Consider the following 13,706-nt stretch of genomic DNA (forward strand, 5'->3'; position numbering starts at 1 on the left):
TTTTCCTCCTAATCTCTTTAGGTTTAATTTCCTCTTCTTTTTCTAGCCTCTTGAGATGGACAATAACATCATTAATTTTCAAACTCTCTCCTTTTCTTACACACATTTAAAACTATGCATTTTCTTATGTTTTTTTTTTTTTCCTCTCTCTAAGCATGGCTTTAGTTGAATCCCACACATTTTCATACATTGTATTTTTATTTTAGTTCAGTTCTAACATTTTAAAAATTTACCTTGTGATAGTTCTTAGACACATAATTCATTTATAACTATGTTGCTTAACATACATATATTTGGAGATTATGTTATCTTTCCATTGTTTTTAATCCCACTGAGGTCAGAGCAAAAATTTAATATGATTTCTTGTTTTTTAATTAAAAAATATTTTTATTGATTTCAGAGAGGAAGGGAGTGGGAGAGAGGACCACCTGTGACTACAGTGGGAGAGCTGCTATGCAGGAGACGCCCCTATGGGGCAGGACTTGCTTCAGTGGGGCTTTGGTGCTCACTGAGTCTGCCCCTTGAGTGTGTGCTTATGGATGTATAGAGTTGTAATCTGGTATGGTCTGACACTGACCACTGGGTGCATTGGCTCTTGGGTCTCCAGGGAGGTGCAAAGTCAGCCACTGCCTGGGGCCACCCAGCAGGAGCTACAGAGAGATCTGCAGATTCCTCCTCTTTGTGCCCAGACGAGGCCCAGCTATGAAGTTAGGCAGGCTGGTGCTGGTGCAGGGTCTTGGGCCTTTGATTGATAGGTTTGGGGCTCCCTGACCCAGCTGCAGTTTGTTTGATTTTAGCCTGAGCAAGGACAGGCCACTCATATGCAAAAGCCACCGCACACAGCTTGGGTGGGGTTGTAAATTGGATGAGGTGGGGTCTTAGGGAATCACCAGGGTGGAGCAAACAGAAATGGCTGCCAGTTAGCCCTGCGACCTAGGAGGTCCTGCCATAGGAACAATGATCCCTGAGAGCACCTCCGTCTGGGAGAAAGCTGCCCCCGAGTTCCTGCCCCAATGCCAGACAGCCCAGTTCCTCATAGTATGTGTCTGGGTCCCCCAGAGCCTCGCTCTGGTGCTGGAGCTGAGAGGGAGCAGGAGGAAGTAGGACCTTGTAAGTTCAGTTCATGCACTGGCCTTTTAAGAGGAACAGCTGGGTCTCCAGCAGCCTTTGTGTCACTGAGCTCCAATCTGCACTGGTTTTCACGGCTTGTAGTTATGGGGACTTCTCTTCCTAGCTCTGGGACCCTGGGATGGGCTTCTGGTGTGGGGCTGGGACCCCTTGCTCCTCACAGGTGGCCTCCACAGAGATGATCTCCCTCCTGATTAAAAAAGCAGCACAGGTGGGTGCCGGACCAGCCTCCACACCTCCTACCAGTCTCAGTGTGCTTTCTTCTTAACTTCTCTAGTTATAGGACTTACTTCTATTCAGCCAGCTTTCCGGGGATTCTGGATGATGGTTGTTCTGTATTTTAGTTGTGATTTTGATGTGGTTGTGGGAGGTGGAGAGTACAGGCGTTTACCTATGCCACCATCTTGGTTCCTCTAATTATATTTTCTTGTTTCTTTGCATGTCTTGTGATTTCCATTGTATTCTGGGCGTTGTGTTTCAAGGAGATGTTTTTTAAGAGTTCCTTTTCCCATGCTGACTGACAGGGCAAGGGGCTAGTTCCTTCAGTATCTGAAATGCATACAACTGGTTGTAGTTTTAGTTGGATTTAGTTTACTTTGAATAAAAATGTTTCAATGGTAATACTTGTTGAATACTCATGTTAGGTTCCAGTGAACTTTGTCCCCTACTAAATATCAAGATTGTTGAAGACTTATTCGGGTTTTCTATCTCAGATTTCTACCATCCTATGTTGCCCAATGCTCAGCAAATATCTAACGGAGAAAACTGTTGATGTTTTCGGGACTCCTCTACCTGTAAAGCCAGCTCACCAAGAAAGAACTCTTGTCTCTGGAAATTAAATTTTTCTAATCATTTTTGTCTCTACAGCTCTATTATCTCTTTAAAAATAGGATATTTATAATTTATTTTTTAAAAAGTTGTTGCAGTTTTACTCAGAAGCAGATGTTCTTAGGACTATAGTCTTAAGTGAACATTTTTCTTACAAATTAAATTTTAAAGTTTAATTGTTCTCCAGTTCAATTTTTCTCCATAATTCCTTTTACCACACAAAAATATGCTGCATTATGTGAACTGTGAAACAATGGCTTATGTATTAATAAAAACTTATTGTGGAAATACTTTAAATATTAGCCACCATTAAACTAAATGGCTCTCTCTTGGCTTTTGCCAGTGATAAATAGCTTTCTTTTCAACAATAGTTTTCAATGTTTTCCCATTCTAACTTCTTCTGGTGATAAGTAATTTATCTTTGGAACCAATTTATTATGGGAACCTAATTGGAACCTATTTTAGAACTTTGATGACTGTTGATTTCAACTAGAAGAGGCTTAATTTTATATGTAAAAAATATTTGTTTCAGCTCTTTGAAGTACATATGGAAAATATGAGGCTTTAGATTAATTTTTATTTACATTTTTGAATAAAGACTTAAAATGTATATTATTTAATTTAGGTGATTTTCAGTTTAAATCAATTATGATTTTCCCATTTTAGTACATTTTGCTTAATAAACCTGTACTTAGGAATGTGAGAACTAAATCATACAAAAATATCTGGACATTTTGTTAGTCAAACCAAGATTAAACACTTGTATTAATTTTTTTTGTATGTATTTACTTAGTATACCTAAAATGGTAAATCAATTATATATTGAATTGTGAATAAAATGAAATATTTTCCAAAGCTCAACTGTTACAAAAATACGGTAATTCTTTCTTTAAATTAAGTGATTTAAGAACTCTCACTGTACAATTTTCTCGAACTGAAAATTATTTAAAGAAAGAATCTAAATGAAATCTGAACTTTCAAGTAGGCATAATTTAACACTGAAGGAGAGTGGTGACACAGTTGGGTGATAAAAACTAATCTATAGGCTATAGGTTTAATTCAGTATCTCAAACAGTGATGTACAAATATGGAGTGGTTTAGTTTTTACCAGGAACTTCTAAGGACTTTATACTTTGTCTTATCTTTACTCTTGTGCCTAGGGGAAAACTTAAACTTGCTGAATAATGATAGATTTCTCAGTCCAGTCCCTTCAAAGTTTTCATATTTATGGTTTAAAATCTAGCTCAGTCCAAAAATATGGATATCTTAGCTTCCTTGTTCCCACTTTGCATACTGGTCTTAAGTGTAGCTACCAGGAGCTGTCCATGGTAGGCAAAAGCATGGTCTGCTCTTTGTCCCATGCCATCTGTGCCACTGATGGCAGTGTGTGTGTGTGTGTGTGTGTGTGCGCGCGTGTGTGTATTGGGGGGTAGGGACATAAGTCTGCTTTGGTGTCTGCTGACACTCAGGTAAGAATGATGGCAGTAGTCCCACTCTTGGTCTTGGCTACTTCTCTCTTCAAGGCTGACAAATTAAGTCTGTTTACATGTGTGATCTGGTAGCCCCAGTGAGGATGCTATACAGGTTTTGGTTCCCTGTGACTTCTGAGAATTGTCAAACATGGCAGGCAGCATTTCCTTTGTCCTGACTCTAAGACTTGGTGAATGCCCCTCTGAATGTGAAGTCACTGAATCTCTTACCTGTCTCGGGCAGTGGTAACTAGTGCCCCTGTTATTGGGTACAAGGGCCTGGCTTCGCTCTCCTGGGATAGCCTGCCAGGGCCTTGCCCTCAGTAAACCTCCGCATCATCTACACTGTGGATTGAAGGAACGTAGTGAGACACTGTCTGGACCCCCTGGAGCTCATACAGGCTAGGGCAGCTCTCTCAATGCTATAACTAAGCTTTCAAACTCCAATTCTCCAAGCCAGCTGAGCACTTGCTGTTATCAACTTCTGCCAAGAGGCAGAACTTTGCTCAAGGTTCAGGGCCAATGCTCACACTCCACAGCAAGTCTTTTGGGGGACTCCAAATGTGAAGGGATGCTAAGCAGAAAAGCCCCTCTCCCCCTAAACACACCTCAAAAAGATGGACGGGGATGTGGTAGGGAGCATTTACATGGACTCTGCTCTCTCCAAAAGGCAACAGTCCCTGCCCCCTCACAAGGATTTTTTTTTTATGGACTAAGTGGGTGGGACTGGTTGGTGGAGAAGATTCTACTGAACTTCCCACACTGTGAAGCGGAGGCAATTCTCTGCACCTAAGAGGAGAAGTGGAGTGTGACTTTGGACTCAGGTGTGGGTCCAAATCCTGGTCAAAACTCCCTCCTTGGGAAGAGGTAAAGGTCTTACTAAGTGAATTCCAGCAAATTCATATCTAGCCAATTCATACTCTACATTTTATAATGTTTGTTAAGAATGAACTCAGAAACCCTTTATTTGACTTTAGTTTTTAACTTTAAAAAGCATTTTACAAAACTGTATAATACAATTGTTTTCAATTAAATCTTTATTGTTGAAAGGGGTCAATGGGAATAAAAGGGGATGTATGACTTTAATTTTTGACTGTCTGAATCATCTCTTAATACTTTCTATATTTAGCCTATCAACTTTTCCAAAGGAAAAAAATTTCCAGTATCACATAAATGTCCAGTATGAATAATATTTTATTCTCATTTGAAATAACTTAAATCATCTACACTAATAAAAGAGAAACATGGGAATTAGCGTACAACCGCTACCCTTTTCATTGGCTAATCAGTGAGTATATGCAAATTAACTGTCAGCCAAGATGGCCGGCCGGCAGCCAGGCACTGAAGTGAGCAGGGAGGCTCGCTTGCTTCAGTGACTGCAGACTCCAACGTTCCCCGCCTCACTTGCCGGCCTCTCAGCTGCAAGTCTAAGCAACTATGTACTATGTTGCCAATAAGAAGCTAAACAAAACCCCAGAAACCGGCTTTCATTCAGCCAGGCTTTAGCAACAATGTATCGATGTTTGCAGCAGCAAGGCCCCAGAGCTAAAGCTGGCCCAGAATAAAAAAAAAAAAGAAAACAAGGAGCGGTTGGAAGCTTCAGTCACTCGCTTCTGGAAAACAGCCCTCAGCCCCTCACCCAGACTGGCCAGGCACCCCAGTGGGGACCCCCACCCTGATCCAGGACACCCTTCAGGGCAAACCAGCCAGCCCCTACTCATGCACCAGGCCTCTATACTATATAGTAAAAGGATAATATGCCTCCCGGCACCAGGATCAGCGGAGCAGCGAGGCTCCTGGCACTGGGATCAGCATGACAGGGGGCAGCGCCCAAACCGCCCTGCGGCTCTGTGTGTGACAGGGGGTGGGGCCACAACCTCCCTATCTGCCCTGCTCTGTGCCTGATAGGGGGGAGCTCCCCAACCCCCTGATCGGCCCTGCTCTGTGTGTGACAGGGTAGAGCCATAACCTCTCCATCGGTCCTGCCCCGAGTGTGACAGTGGCGGCGCCCCAACCCCCTGATCGGCCCTGCTGTATGGGTGATAGAGGGTGGCGCCCCAACCCTCCTTCACGGGCCTTGCTCTGTGTGTGACAGGGTAGAGCCATAACCTCCCCATTGGCCCTGCCCTGAGAGTGACAGGGTGCAGCGCCCTAACCCCCTGATCCGCCCTGCTCTGTGTGTGACAGGGGGTGGTGCCCCAACTCCCCTATCGGCCCTACTCTGAGAGTGACAGTGGGGAGCTCCTCAAACCCCTGATCGGCCCTGCTCTGTGCGTGACAGTATGGAGCCCCAACACCCCTGATGGGCCCTGCTCTGTGAGTGACAGGGGGCAGCGCCCCAACCCCCTGATCGGCCCTGCTCTGTGTGTGACAGGGGGTGGCGCTGCAACCTCCCCATCGACCCTGCCTTGAGTGTAACAGGGGGCGGTGCCCCAACCCCCCAATTGGCCTTACCCTGAGCGTGACTGAGGGTGGCATCGCAACCTCCTGATCTGCCCTGCTCTGTGCATGACGGGGCGGTGCCCCAACTCCCCAATTGGCCCTGCTCTGAGCCTGACCAGGGGCTGCACCTAGGGTTTGGGCCTGCCCTCTGCCACCCGGAAGCAGGCCTAAGCCAGCAGGTCGTTATCTCCCAAGGGGTCCCAGACTGCGAGAGGGCACAGGCCGGGCTGGAGGACCCTCCCGCCCCCGAGTGCACAAATTTTTGTGCACCCGGCCTCTAGTCCTACATAATAAAAACCTAATATGCAAATCGACCAAATGGCAGTTGCTATGACATGCACTGACCACCAGGGGGCAGACACTCAATGCAGGAGCTGCCCCCAGCCTGCAGGCCCCAGGCCAGCCAAGGTGGGTGCCAGCAGGAGGCCCCCAATTGCCCTGCCAGTTGCCCCGCAGATGGGCCCTGATTGTTGGCCAGGCCTAGGGACCATACCCATGCATGAATTTTGTGCACATTGCCTCTAGTAATTTAATAACAACTAATGATTGTGTAGCCCTTTATAGTTTACAAAGAACTTTCACATATATCCCACAACAAACCCTTGATATTTGCTCAACATTTACTTTTACTTTTAGTTTAACTGCTATTATTTCCCCATTTCGTGGATGTGGTCAGTAATGCATGGTGAGGTCAGTGACCTGCCCTATCAGGACCAGGGCTTTAACTCAGGTTGTGAAATAAAATTTCTGGGTCTTTCCCACTATGTTTGTTCTACACACTTCTACAAGTTCTGTTCTTCCCTAGTAGAGATGATGTGTTCTCAGTATGAAATGTCTCGTGAGTTAATTCTCTGAGAGTGAAACCTGGACACATGTCTGGGTACCTTACTCCATCACCCTCTCCTCCTTGTGACCAAAAAGCATGTGTTCAAACCACTGGCCAGGATCAGCAGGCACAGCTGGCACGTCTTTAGGACCTTGGGCCACAGCCCAAACCACAACTTGTAGGAGGGGAAGTTTAAAAAGAGCCAAGCACATGAAAGATTTAAGTCCAAGTTCCCTTTGGATCCCAATTCCCTGGGTACTTTAAAATGAAAGCTTTGTTTGGTCCTGAATGTATTTGTATCTAACATAAGAGCTAATATCTGTGAAGCCTCTGAAGATATAAAAACATTTATTCATCCAGCAAGGGTGAGTTTTCTCGCCAATAACTTTACCATCAAGTGAAGTAATATGCCACGTTCGGCCGCCCGCAGGGGTCATTATGACTTCCAGAACTATCGCAAGGGAGCACTGGGCAAGGAGGCTGGAGCTTAAAAGCGACACATGTATGCCCACTGTTACCATAGTTACAACGAGAAAGGCCTTCAGAGCAGTACTTTCCCCCATGAGCAGTGAGATTAGCCTTGGGTGATTTAGAATCACTGGGGTGAACAATCCTAGTTCTAGCCACAGGGAGTCTTCATGGTTGCCATGAGTTTCATCATGTAACGGGGAGCAGAAGGAGGGATAAATGATTTCTTTATGCTCAATAAAGTTGTTACTGATGTTCTATCAGTTAACCTTTACTCTCAGAAGCTGCAGAAGCTTGCAAAGTCTTCAAATTATTCACCCCCGCTGCCAGCAGATTGTTGGAATTAATGGCCATGGTTAGTTTGGGTAGAACACACTAGAGGGTGATCAAAGGGGGAGAATGTCTCTCTCGTTCCTGAATTTCTGAGGCAGGATCAGGGTAGCGCTATGGAGATCATAGCAAATGAGATCCCCCAGGGCATCCCCACAGCACTTGTTACCTCCCAAACCGGGCTTTCTAAGCATGAAATCCATTCCAACTTGCCTTCCAATGTCTGCATCTCCCCTATAGCACCACTCCCCACCAGGGTGGTTTGCAGGCTCTACTGACAACTTTGTTGGCGACACAGTCATTACAATCTGAGGCAGGTGATTCCATCAGCAAAAAACAACCAACACTTATTGTGGGTTACTCTGTGTGAGACACCGTAAGTGCCCTGTAATTTCATTTCGTCCTCAGAATGACCCCAGAAGGTACATAACTATTATCACCATCTCCGTTTTACAGATAAGGAAACGAAGGCTTAGGGTAGTAAAGAAACTCGTTTAAGTCACACAGCTATGACTTGTTCGTCAGGAATCAGGGATACATGACCCTAAAACCTGAGAGTGTGACACCCTCTGATTTCTTCACCTGGAGCTGACATCTGTCTCCTTGTATGTATTTCCATCCACTGGCCCTAGTTCTATCTTCTCAAGACTTGTCCATGGAAAAGTCTTCATTCCTCTGCCACTCCTAGCTCTTCAGATTGCTAACATGGCTTTCAGGACCTTTTGTGTTCTGTTCAGACCACAGGATGCTGTTTTCAGATGTCCATTTTTCAGCCTGTCCTAAACCAAGTGTGTGTACTGCTTGGCTTATTACATCAGCTTTCTAATGGGGCTCCCTGCTCTGCCTTCTGCCATACACCCAGGAGCCATGGGAGGCCTGAAACATGTCAGATCACTTTAGTACTCTGCTCAAAACACTCGGGCTTCTCATATCATTCAAAGTAAAAGTATTATCTTTATAGCCAACTTTGAGATGATAAAGCCCATGATATGGTCTGCATCCCCATGCTCTCCTTTTTTGCTCTTACAGCTCCAGGCGTACTTACTGTCTTGCTTACTGGTCCCTGAACATGCCAATCATATTCCCAACTCCTCTCCCTGGAAGGCTCTGTCTGAATATCCACTGGCTTCTTTCCCAACTCTCTTCCTACCTCCCTTCCAATGTCACCTTCTGAGGTAGGCCGTCCCCAACTCCTCTACTGAAAACCTTTCGCCTCCCTGCTGTTCCCTCTCTTCCCTCCACAGCACTTTCTCTCCACAGCACTTCTCACCACCTGACTTGTTTCTTTTTAAAAAATATATATTTTATTGATTTTTTACAGAGAGGAAGGGAGAGGGATAGAGTTAGAAACATCGATCAGCTGCCTCCTGCACACCCCCTACTGGGGATGTGCCTGCAACCAAGGTACATGCCCTTGACCGGAATCGAACCTGGGGCCCTTCAGTCCGCAGGCTGATGCTCTATCCACTGAGCCAAACTGGTTAGGGCTGACTTGTTTCTTTTACTTACTCCTTTGATATTTGCTTGCGCTCTCCCCTCACCCCCATATGAGAATGCAAGCTCTGTGAGGGCAGAATGTTTTACTTTCTAAGTTCGGTTCTAAGGTTAAATCATATGAAACTGGCCCACAAAATGACTACAGCATTTAGGTCAACCTACCATGCCCCTAGCACTGAGAGCAGCCCCTGGTGCAGAGTAACGTTTAGTAAGTAGTGGTGAAAAATGAATAATTTATTCATTTACTGATACTGAAAATATTGTAAGAGCTTTCATGTACTTTCTTATTTCTGGTAAGTACTTAATCAACTGGTCAGGTTTCTGGTATCTCTGTCATCTTGATCCTCTTGTGGAGCTGAATACAGATGGATATGCAAATAAATATTAAAAGCACTTGTGCTGATACATTGAACCAAGCTTTTAATTGCATGATTTGGTATTTCCTTCATAGAAGTCAATAGTAATTTTGCCCCTCAACTGTCAGAATCAAAACTTCCTGTGTTGCAAGGGGCAACTTACCCGTCAACTGGTAGGATTTGTTTGGATTCAAGATAAGGTGCTTTAGACAGTTTCTGCATTGTCACCTGCCACAGACTGACCTTCTGATCTTACTACCCTGTGTTTACACAGAGGAGTAGGTATTGTTCAGAAAATGATGATGAATTAATAATAATGTCCCACTCCAATCTGTAGCTTATAATGAACATCTAGCTGGAAATCTCTGCACAATCAACATTTTTTTACAGGACATTATCTGCTGTTGGCAGATGTGACATAGCCTATTTGGTTTACTTTTACAACATTTCAGCCACTGTGCTTATAAAATGCCAGAAATTCTAATGCTGAGAAATAGAGATGCTATGATTAAATACATTATACAACAGAAGAATATCTGGGATTATTGCAGGACTGATATAGTAATCCCTATTGCTGATCACTGGCACTGTGGAAACTTTTGTCAAGCCCAAGTCATCCCTCCCATTCCCAGTTCAAATTATTCACCGTAAATTTGCAGTACCTCTTACGGAAAGATGAGGGTTTCATTCTCACACTTCGAGGGCAAGGAGACAGCTTGAACATTTTAAATAGAAACAGAAAAGCAAGTATTTTCCCCCCATTTTAAAAGCCCCTTAAGAATCACCAATCAGCAAGAATTCTCACATTCATCCACAATTTCATATAAAGCATTAGTTTTTTTATACCCACAACAAAACATGGACCTGCAGAAGTTTTCAAACAATCCTCCAGCAGCTTCATGCGGGCCTTCTGGAGCTCGGGGCTGTCCCACTCGTCTTCGTCCACTCCCCAGTACAGATCTATGACCTGGGGACCAACAGAGGAGGCAGCATTAATCCACCTGGGGAAACTTTGTTTACCTACGGGCTTTATTCTCATGCGCAATGTTAAGCTAACATGACTTTTAACTTTTCTCCTTGCAGCATTTTTCCCTGAGAGAGGGAAAATGATTTTTAAGATCCATTTTTTTTTTATCCCATGATGGGTTGGGGATGAACATGATCATTTCTTATGTTCCTGATTACACTGTTGACGTGGGCCCAGAGAAAATGAAATGTTAAATGTCAGAGGCTTTGCAGTGCAGGCTTTCATTATATTGAAATGGGAATAGGCCTTCAAAAAATGTTTGAAAGCAGCTGGGATATGGTTATACATTATGTGAGACAATTAAATAACAAAGTATGTTACTGAATGTCTTTTAATATGAGAAGGGAAAACCATGATGGGCATCAATATATACTGACCTGAAGTTAAACATCTACATTTCTTTGTTTTCTTTTCATTCTTTCTTTTTAAAGAAAAGAACCTGTTATTATTATGGTTTATTGCACGGGGATAGACATGTTGTTTATGTCTGTGTTATCTACAAGCAACCTTGCTTTCATCAATATATACCTGAAAACCATGTATTGGGAAGCAATGAAAGGTATGCCTTCCTAAGAAGTGAGGATAATAGGAGCTTCTATCTCCTTACTTCAAAGACTACAGGGAAGATTCTGAGAGTCTGTAAAAACTTTTGCAAGTACACGCTTTGAAAAATTTGCTATGGAGAGCAGTATGGGTTTCACTCCCTTTACTCAACTGCTATCGGCATAAGGTAAATGTTTCCAATCGTAGCTTTGAAGATTTCTTCTTTTCCTTTCCTGATTTCACACAGCAGAAAGAAACCCTCCCCTCCTTACTGGCTGTTTGTGTGGCATTCAATGAGCTAGAAGCACAGAGCAGGGGTCCTCCATGGGTAACAGTACCCCAAGGAGAGGCCGGGGATTTTGTGTATTTCCCTGGCCATGGCCCCACACAGGTGTTTTTATCTATCTGCATTTAAGGTTTTAGACATATAACAGCTTCTTTAAAAAATATTTCCCCAGCCCAGTCCATGAATTTTACAATATATGATGAAACTATCAGCACCGATTTTGGGTTCTTCCCTTTAATCTACCTTAGAAGGTTTAATCACAATATTAAGGAAGGGTACATCTGAAATTATACCATCACTGTCCAATATGAGAGCCTTTAGCTGTGGCTATTTAAAATTCAATACAAATGAATTAAAAATTCAGCTCTTCAAATGCTCAATAGTAACATGTGGCTACTGACTACCATGCTGGAAGGCAGAGATATGGAATACTTTACCATCATATAAAGTTTAATTGGACTGAACTGTAAATTACTGAGATTCATATACTGAAATAATTAGAATAAGATATTTTGGCCATCTGCCAATAAACTATCAAAATAAACACACACTGACTGCAATGCTAACGGTAACTCTTAGTTGTGCCATGCATGAACTAACAACTACACGTAGAGCCTGGTCCCCAGCCTTTTGGCTGACATTGTTTGGCTATATCTGAGAAAGGTCTGATTTAGAACAAATTGAAGAGAAACAGAAATGTATTTATGAATTTGTAAATATGTAAATATGAAGATTAATATAATGTTATATATATCTGTTCTTCTCTCACCTTCTTTTAATGACAAAATTATATAAAGTAATAATTATAACAGTATGTCAGTGGGTTTGTAACATATATATAGACATCACATATGTAACAATAGCACAAAAGGGAATGGGGTTACATAGGAGTAATCTTTCTATAGCTCACTGGAATTAACTTAGCATAAATTATAAGTAGATTCTGATAAGATGTATATGCCATAAAATAACTACAAAGAAAAAAATTCAAAAGAAGTGAAAAAATCATTAAAGGAATTAAAATGTTACACCAGAAATATTCACTTAATACAAAGCAAAGAAGTAAAGGAGGAACAGAGGAACACAAAAGACATGAATCATAGAAAAAAAAGTAAAATGGCAAATGTAAATCCAACTACACCAATAATACAATTAAGTGTGATTGCATTAAATAATCATGTCAAAGGCAGATCAGGTAAAAACAACACCTACCTATATGTAATCTAAAGGAGACACACTTAGCTTCAAATAGGTTGAAAGTAAAAGGGCAGAAAAGGATACACCACACAAACAGCAACCATAGGAAACCTCATGTTTATACTAATATCAAACAAAAGAGATAGGAATGAGAAGGGCCATTTTATGATAAAAGGGTCAATCCATCAGAAGATATAACAATTATAAATGTATTTGCTACTAACAATAAAGCATTAATATACATGAAGCACAAACTGACATAAATGATGGGAGAAACAGACATTTCAACTATCATGGTTGGAGATCTGAATATCTGACATTTGATAATGGGAATAACAACTAGAAAGAAGATCAACAAAATAAGAAGAGTGGAATAATACTATAATCTAACATTTCTATAGAACAATGTATCCAACAACAATAGCATACACATTGTTCTCAAATACACATAAGACATTCTCCAGGATAGAACATAAAACAGATCATAAAACAAGGCTCTATAAACTTAAACAGATTTAAATTATATAAAGAATGTTCTCTGAATATAATGCAATGATGTTAGAAGTCAATAACAGAAAGAAATTTGGGAAATTTACAAGTATATGGAAATTAACACAATCTTATGAATCAAAGAATAAATCCCATGGGATTCAGTTAAAGCAGCACTTAAAGGGAAATTTATAGCTGTAAACACCTATATTACAAAATATTTCAAATCAATAATCTAACTTTCTACCTTAAGACAGCAGAAAAAGAACAAGGTAAAGCAAGCAGAAGTAAAGAAATCATAGAGTACAATGGAAATTAATGAAGCAATAGAGAAAATCAATGAAACCAAAAGTTGGTTCTTTGAGATCAACAAAATAAACAAAACTTTAGCTGGGTTGACCAAAACGCCACCCCCCAAACAAACAAACAAACAAACAAAAGAGCGAGGAAACTCTCAAAAATTACTAAAATCAGCAGTGAAAGAGAGGCCATTACTATTGACTTTACAGAAAAAAATTAAAAAATACTATGAACAATTGTATGCCAATGTATGAAGTTACTGAATGAAACTGACAAATTTCTAGAGACACAAGTTACATAAATTGACTCAAGACAAAATAGAAAATGTGAAGACATTTTTAGCAAGAGATTAAATAGTAATTTTTAAAAACTGTACAAGAAATAAAGCCTAGTTCCATATAGATGTGCTGGTAAAATTTACCAAACATATAAAGAAGAATTAATACCAATTCTTCACAGCCTCCCAAAAATTAGAAGAGAACACTTTCCAATGTATTCTATGATACCAAAGTCAGACAAG

The 13,706-nt window shown here is 41.6% G+C and overlaps 1 protein-coding gene across 2 annotated transcripts in view; it reads right to left on the minus strand.

Moving 5' to 3' along the window:
* NWD2 (NACHT and WD repeat domain containing 2) overlaps nt 1-13,706 on the minus strand; it is a 153,505-nt gene that overhangs the window by 67,088 nt on the left and 72,711 nt on the right. Inside the window, exon 3 of one of the 2 annotated variants that reach the window (XM_070398151.1) lies at nt 10,195-10,311. In XM_070398151.1, the coding sequence (XP_070254252.1) occupies nt 10,195-10,311 (117 nt within the window). Of the gene's footprint in view, nt 1-10,194; nt 10,312-13,706 lie in introns of those variants that run through there. The other variant, XM_070398160.1, reaches the window with a different exon arrangement.

Source organism: Myotis yumanensis, unplaced genomic scaffold, assembly GCF_028538775.1.
Source record: "Myotis yumanensis isolate MYYU_CA2020_CCGP unplaced genomic scaffold, mMyoYum1.0.hap1 SCAF_1, whole genome shotgun sequence".
Taxonomy (NCBI): domain Eukaryota; kingdom Metazoa; phylum Chordata; class Mammalia; order Chiroptera; family Vespertilionidae; genus Myotis; species Myotis yumanensis.